Source organism: Cibotium barometz, chromosome 46 (genome assembly GCF_041138505.1).
Source record: "Cibotium barometz isolate CiBa-2024 chromosome 46, ASM4113850v1, whole genome shotgun sequence".
NCBI lineage: Eukaryota > Viridiplantae > Streptophyta > Polypodiopsida > Cyatheales > Cibotiaceae > Cibotium > Cibotium barometz.
The window spans coordinates 13,462,964-13,470,630 of NC_141091.1; the positions used below are offsets into that span (position 1 = coordinate 13,462,964).

General features: G+C 42.4%; 1 protein-coding gene across 1 annotated transcript; it reads left to right on the plus strand.

Moving 5' to 3' along the window:
- Positions 1 to 4,069: 4,069 nt before the first annotated feature.
- On the plus strand, positions 4,070 to 5,597 carry LOC147611904 (chalcone synthase-like). The gene is made up of 2 exons (XM_086783776.1): positions 4,070 to 4,318; positions 4,408 to 5,597. Exons 1-2 carry the CDS (start codon positions 4,144 to 4,146, stop codon positions 5,430 to 5,432), a joined length of 1,200 nt encoding a protein of 399 aa, XP_086639902.1. The 5' UTR covers positions 4,070 to 4,143; the 3' UTR covers positions 5,433 to 5,597.
- The last annotated feature ends 2,070 nt before the right edge of the window (positions 5,598 to 7,667 follow it).

The following is a 7,667-nucleotide window of genomic DNA, read 5'->3' on the forward strand; positions in this document are numbered from 1 at the left end:
GTCCTTGTAGTTACTAAACTTGTGGAACCATGTGTTTTGGATGCTAGTATTACAAGCCTCTTTCAATGAGTCCGTAATGTTTATGGTTATTAGTAATTGAAAAGATGCGGGGGAGAAGAGAGCTTGAGCTCTTGCAACAAGCACACACTCACACAAACCCTAGAAGAGAACACACACACACATAAACCCTAAAAGAGAACACACAAGGTGAGAGGCTGAAAATTCTTCTTCTACTTGACACAACAAAAGAGTTCTACAAAGAAGATAAAGTGACTAACACAAATTATAGAGTATATATAAATGGTCCATAATGTGAACACACTAAGAGGAGTAGGTAGATGTGGACTAGTGAGTTTTGTAGAATCTTTGACGAAGATATGTCGATGCGAGCTACCAAACTCGCCAGTGATGTAAATGTCAAACGGTTATGTAGGCGCCTTGTGAGTGTCAGCTCTCATGTTGAGCTTGACATCTCAACACTCCCTCTCGAGCTCAACTCCAACTCATGAACTCCAAGCATATCTCAAAATCTGTGGAACCTCTCAGCTCTCAAGGCCTTTGTGAAGATGTCAACGACTTGATCCTGTGTGTGGTTCCTATGTGTGGTGCCGTAGGCTAAGTCTATGTCGCCTCTGCGAAGACTCTCTCCCGCATGAAGTGGTAACGTACCTAAATGTGTTTTGTCCGCGAATGAAAAACTAGGTTTTTGGCCAACTGTATACTCCTAAGATTGTGACAATATATGACAACCTTTATGTCCACATGCAATCCCAAATCAGCAAGTAGCTTGCGTAACCAAGCTACCTCACATGCTGCCACCCACCGGAGCTCCTCTGTACTCTGCCTCTATGTTCGACAAGGCAACTGTGGGATGCTTCTTGCTGCTCCATGTCATAGCAGCACTCCCCAATGAAAACATAAATCCACTAGTAGATCTCCTGTCTGAGATGCTACCTGCCCAATCTCCATCTGTCTACCCATATAGCTCCAATGTTACACCTGCTGCATATTAAACAATGCATAATCAATAGTGGCCCTCAAATACCAAAGCGTACGTCGAACACTCTAAAGATCTGGTTTGCGCAGAACTTACATAAACCAGTTCGCTCTCTAAGCCAACAATGTAACTCAAATCTAGCTTGTTGATCGTGACATAGATCAGAAAACTCCCCAAGATCTTGTACATAGTGGGATCCTCCAACACATAACCTACATCCGTATTAAGCTTGCCATTTTGATCAAATGGCACCGAGATTGGCTTAAAATCAGCCATCCCATACTTGGATAACATGTCCAATGCATAATGTCACTGTGACAGCCAAATACCCTCAAGTGTGCGAATGACCTCATGTCCAATGCATAATGTCGCTGTGACAGCCAAATACCCTCAAGTGTGCGAATGACCTCAATTCCCAAAAAGCAGTGCAAATCTCCGAAATCCTTCATCTCAAACTTCCTTTTAAGAAGACTTTTTACGTGCTCAATCTCATCCAAGTTGTCACCCCCAACAACAAGATCATCTACATAAATGGTGATGATCACAATACCCTTATCACTCTTACACACATACAAAGAGTGATCTGCGCGACAGCTGTCATATGAAAACTAATAGTGACAAGATACTCAGCAATCTTGTCATGCCATGCTCGTGGAGCTTGCTTCAGCCCATACAAAGCCTTATGAATATTACATACATCCTCTCGGTGGCCTGTATCCTCAAAACCTGGTGGTTGATCCATATACACCTCTTCTTGCTAGTCACCATGCAAGAACACAATTTTTCCATCCATCTCATGTAAAAACCAGCCTTTAGCTGGAGCCACCGCAATCACAACTCTCACAATTGCCATCTTTGCTATTGGGGCAAATGTCTCCTCATAATCAATCCCATGTGTCTGCGCATATCCTTTGGCTACCAATCTAACCTTCTACCTTCTTATGCTACCATCACTGTTATATTTCACCTTATACACTTACATACAGCCAATAGCTTTCTTGCCTTTAGGGAATGGCACCAAATCCCAAGTGTCATTTCCATACAATGCATCCATATCCTCATCCATAGCTTTCTCCCAACACACATTTCCAATAGCCTCATCAAAACATGTGGGTTCTACAACCTACACAACTTTTAACATATAAGCATAGCGATGTGCCACATAATCATCATAAGTCAACCTTTGCACAAGGTTTTTGCCTCTTCCACATCTTTGTAACGTTGCATTGATGGCTTTCATAGCCTTCTTCACACACTCCTCATTACTGGAATCCCAAGTTCTCATCAAGGCTCATCTCCGAGCCACTAGAATCTCCATCAACAACAAGAGAATGCCCTGCAGAAATATTAGGCATACCAAGGGGCTCAACCACTTTCTCTTTGCCTTTATGTGATGTACCAACTACATTTTCAGGACTGGTATTATGACGTAGCCTACCACTCCATGGTCTATCAACAGAATCGTTGGATGAGGACTCTCCTAGTCTACTCAATGATTGTGATTGCTGACTTGGTGCAACCACATTTCCACTTACATTTGCCCTAATAGCATCTTTTTCAGCAGCATACCAGCTACTCATCTCATCAAATACAATATCCCTACTTACCCTCAATTCACGTGTAGAAGGGTTATAACATCTATATCCCTTTTGCTTAAGGCAATACCCAATAAACACACATTCTTTTGCTTTTGGATCCAGCTTAGTATGCAACTCACTTGGCACATGCACATATGTAATACATCCAAAAAACTTTCAAGTGAGACAAATCAGGTTTGTTGCCCGTAAATTTCTCCTCTAGTATTACATCATGTATGGCTGCACTAAGAGTCCTGTTCATGATATAAACTGTTGTAGACACAGCCTCAGCCCAATAGCTATGCGACATATTCTTCTCTATCTCATCAATGATCAGCTATCTCTGCAATGTGCCTGTTTTTCCGCTCAATAGCTCCATTTTGCTGTGGAGTGTATCTACATGTAAATTGCCTCTAAATGCCATTCTTTCGCAAGAATTCAGAGAACTCATTGGAGAAGTATTCTCCCCCTCTATCTGACCTTAGGCACTTTACATGCTTTCCTGTCTGTTCTTCACATTTTCTGCCCTTCGAGATCCTTCTTCTTCCTCTTACTCAAAGAAACTTGATTGACAACTTGAACTTTTTTAGATATGCTAGAGGCCTCTTCATACCAAATTATTGCAAGCCAAGATCCCCTAGCCAAACACAATAGCTATTCATAAGGGGTTATTTAAAATAAACATCAAATCTTTGTGCTTTCTCTAGGGCTATAATATAATGAGCCCCATGAGTTTATGAGAAATAGAGCTTTAACTTTTATGCAAATCTCTTTCAATGTTTAATAGATGTCAAGATGCTCATCATTGTTCATTAGTGATTGATGCACTCTTTTATCAATGATGGCAATATGTCACAAGGGATTTTTGTGGTGTCTTTGGACATATAAAATATCTCTAGTTTGTCAGTGTGGTCATAATGCTCGCCCTCTTTTGAGGAACCCAGTGGATGCTTTTAAAAAAAAAAAGGATTAATGTGAATTCTTTATGCATGAGATGAATGGTCAAAGAAGATGTTTTATGGCTATCGCTTGTTGATGAATAAGAATCTTAAAACTATTGAGGAATATTAATGAAGCGAGTGCACAACTTGGAGGAGAAGTGATTAAGTAAAAATCGATTGAGTTGAAAGCTAAAGCGTTTGTCACATTCCAAGGGCTTGAGATTTCAAAGATTGTTGCACGAGCCCACCATTGTGGAATATCGTGGAACATTGAATTCCAAGGGCTTGAGATTTCAAAGATTGTTGCAGGAGCCCACCATTGTGGAACATTGAATTCCAACAAAGGAAGTCTAAGGATGGAGCAAGAGTTTGTATTTAGTGTGGTAAAAGGGATGAAAGTGTGCGTCACGAGCCCTCTTTTCTCTCTTCTTTCTATTAAAAATTGATGAATGGCGGGTGGTAGTAACCATCTTGGAGAAAACCATGCTTGTTGAAGTCAGCTAGGGCACACCTATATAAAACAGTACCGGGCCGTGTTGTTTTAGTACGCACAATAAACGCCCCTCTTTGCATTGCAAACATAATTGCCATTACATAATCGCTTCTCAGTCTTCTGATTGTCACCACCATGACTACGTTGCCTGCTCGCAAAATGGAGCGATCCGACGGTCCTGCCACTGTGCTGGCCATCGGCACTGCCGTCCCACCCAACGTGTTCTACCAGAAGGACTACCCCGACTTCTACTTTAACATTACCAACAGCAACGACAAGACGGAGCTCAAACAGAAGTTCCAGCGCATGTGTAAGTGCTTGTTTCTCTTGCACGATCTGTATTAGCACCGGCTATATGGTTTTATCTCCTCACAGTAGCGTAACTGTTCGCATGCGCAGGTGACAAGTCGTGCATCACGAAGCGGCACCTCTACCTCAACGAGGAGATACTCAAGGCCAACCCCAGCATATGCGGATACTGGGAGAAGTCGCTGGACGTGAGGCAGGACATCGTGGTGGTGGAGGTTCCTAAGCTGGCCAAGGAGGCGGCTTCCAAGGCCATCAAGGAGTGGGGCCAACCCAAGTCCAAGATCACGCACCTCGTCTTCTGCACTACCGCCGGGGTTGACATGCCCGGGGCGGACTGGGCGCTCACCAAGCTTCTCGGCTTGCGGAGCTCCGTCAAGAGGCTCATGCTCTACCAGCAAGGCTGCTATGGAGGCGGCACAGTGCTTAGGATCGCCAAGGACCTGGCGGAGAACAACAAGGGCGCCCGTGTGCTCGTGGTGTGCAGCGAGATCACGGCCGTCACATTCCGGGGGCCGAGCGACACCCACCTCGACAGCCTCGTGGGGCAGGCGCTCTTCGGCGACGGCGCCTCCGCCCTCATCGTGGGTTCCGATCCCATCCACCAAGTGGAAAGACCCTGGTTCGAAGTCCACTGGACTGGATCCGACATCATGCCCGACAGCGACGGCGCCATCGATGGCCATCTCAGAGAAGTCGGCCTGACTTTCCATCTCCTCAAAGACGTGCCTGCCATTATCTCCAAGAACATCGGCTCCATCCTCAAAGACACGTTTGCCAAGGTGTTCCCAGCTGGAGCTGAGGCGGCGGCGCCTCCAAGCTACAACGATATATTCTGGATCGCCCATCCTGGCGGCCCTGCAATCCTCGACCAAGTCGAAGAGAAGCTTCATCTCAACAAGGACAAGATGGCTCCTAGCAGGCATGTGCTCGACCAATACGGCAACATGTCTAGTGCTTGCGTGCTCTTCATCATGGACCATATGCGCAAGAAATCCATGGAGCAGAAGCTGACCACCACGGGAGAGGGCTACGAGTGGGGACTCCTCCTTGGCTTTGGTCCTGGTCTCACTTGCGAGACCATCGTGCTCAAGAGCCTACCCCTCCAACACGATTAGATTCCATTCACACTTCTGAGAACTAATTATTAATCAAACCAAAGCTCCATTGTAGCTCCTCATTCACTCTAATGAAAGCATGTGGTTCAAAGTGACATGCAACTCTAACATTATTTCTTTTTATCGTATCAAAACAACATAAACACGTATCTTCTTCTTATCTCATACTATTTAATATTTCAAATCACACTCTAACAAAGAGTAGATGGGCAATAAAGCGTGGAGAGTTGTGAGAACGTTAGTATGTGCTTTTCTTCCATATAATACAAATCCTGAAGAGGAGTTTAGACTTCAAGATTAAGTGCATTTGCAAGTGTTCTCGCCAGAGTGCACATCTTCAACCTTCTTTCTTCACACTCTTTTGTTTTAAATTCTTAATCATATTACTCTCCCATTTGCTAGCTACAACTTGACTTAAAGGCTATGGTCAAGATGGATGGTGAAGGTGGAATGTTAGTGATCTTTTAAATATTACATGTGCTTAGAAGGTGGCATTTGCCTTCGTTTTTTGCACGTAATTTTGGAGTATATTTTTTGTACTCTTGTACATATTCCAACTCGGATACCTAGTTGCTTATATATCTAGGTGAGTTATTTTTTAAACCCTAACTTTATTGTGTTTTGGGTAGTTATCATTAGAAAGGCGCCAATAATTCAATTTCTTTTCTAAATGATGTACTTAGAAGGATTTATTCCTTGATGTAGTCTCAAGTATATAGAGACAGGTTTAGTATGTGAAAGTCTGGATAAGGCCATCTTATTCCTTTTATACAAAATTTTATTCATATTCTCTTAGATGGCATACTAGGGAGTTTCAAAATGTTAAGGTATGTATGGGTGGTATCATGGTGGTATGGGACGCTAGTGATCCCTCACATATATTATCTTATGGGATAATTTGGGCTCAAGATTGTTGCTTTGCTTACATCATTTAGCATGTTGACCTCAACATTCAAAGACAATCTTATTTTCTAAAATTCACTATAAGTTATATTGTGGACATTCTCTAGATAAATTTCTTTTATCTATAACCTACATGTTTTGATAAGGGTAATCTCATCGGCATTTTCACTTGTTGAAATCTCTTTCTTTAGAGTTCAAACAAGTTTATCTTGTTGTGTTCGGATAAGGAAATTTGGATTCTTCTTTTGTTGGCATTTCTTTGTCTAGTTCCGTACTTTAGGTGATTTACACAATCAACCTGATAGGTTAACGGATGGACATATGTAACTCATCGAGACGTTGATGACTCTCTATGTTGATATGGGTAACTCGAGACGTCGATTATTCCATATGCAGATGTGGGTATGTCGAGGCGCCGATGAATCCCTAGTTTCTGCTGTTATAATGCTATGCTTTCCTACTTTATTCCGAAAGGTTTACAACGAGGAAGTTACTTTGAATGTGAATTGCTCTGATCATCCACAGTAGTCTGATAGGCAAACAGAGTGTATGAATCAGATTGTAGAGGATATGCTTCGTGCATATGTCTCTAGAAAATCATTATATTGGAAAAAATATCTTCCAATGAGTGGAATTTGCCTATAACAGTTTTAAATTTATGGCTGTTATTTTTTAGTCCGTGCATACTTATGTATGGGTATCAACCCAGGGCACCTATTGATGTCGGTCTCTTAAGGACATCGAGCTTGATGCATCGAGGGATTTCTTGCGAGATATGCAGGAAATGCTGACCGAAGCTCAGGATTCTATCAAGAATGCTCATGATAGGGCACTATTTTATGCTGATAGGGGGCGCTCATCTCGGTCTTTTGAACCAGGAGCGTTGGTTTATTTTAATGTTCCTAAAGATTCTCAGACTTTGTCAATGGAAAAATGCTTGAATTTATCTCCTAGATATTGTGGTCCATTTCGAGTTATACATCGGATTGGCACAGTTGCGTTTGAACTTAAAACTACCTCCACATGTTAGAGTTCACCCAGTCTTTTATATCAATAGATTGAAAGGGAAACTGGGAGGTGAGGATAACACAGTTACTCCTCAAAGACCTCATTGAAGTCGATGAATTATCCTATGTTCCACATGAACCTGATAAGGTACTTGAATTCAGGGAAAGGAAACTTTCTAGTTGACTAATCCTTGAGGTTAAAATTAGGTGGAAAGATAGGGAAATTGATTCTAGTTGGGAGTCGGCTGAGATTGTTCAGTGCAATTCTCCTTCTTTTCATTGCAAGAGTGCAATGTTTTGAGAGAGGGGAAGTATGTTATATGTA

Coding starts and splice junctions, on each gene's coding strand:
- LOC147611904 (XM_086783776.1), top strand. CDS start 4,144: ATGACTACGTTGCCTGCTCGCAAAATGGAGCGATCCGACGGTCCTGCC. Junction 4,319..4,407: donor ACAGAAGTTCCAGCGCATGT/GTAAGTGCTTGT, acceptor TCGCATGCGCAG/GTGACAAGTCGTGCATCACG.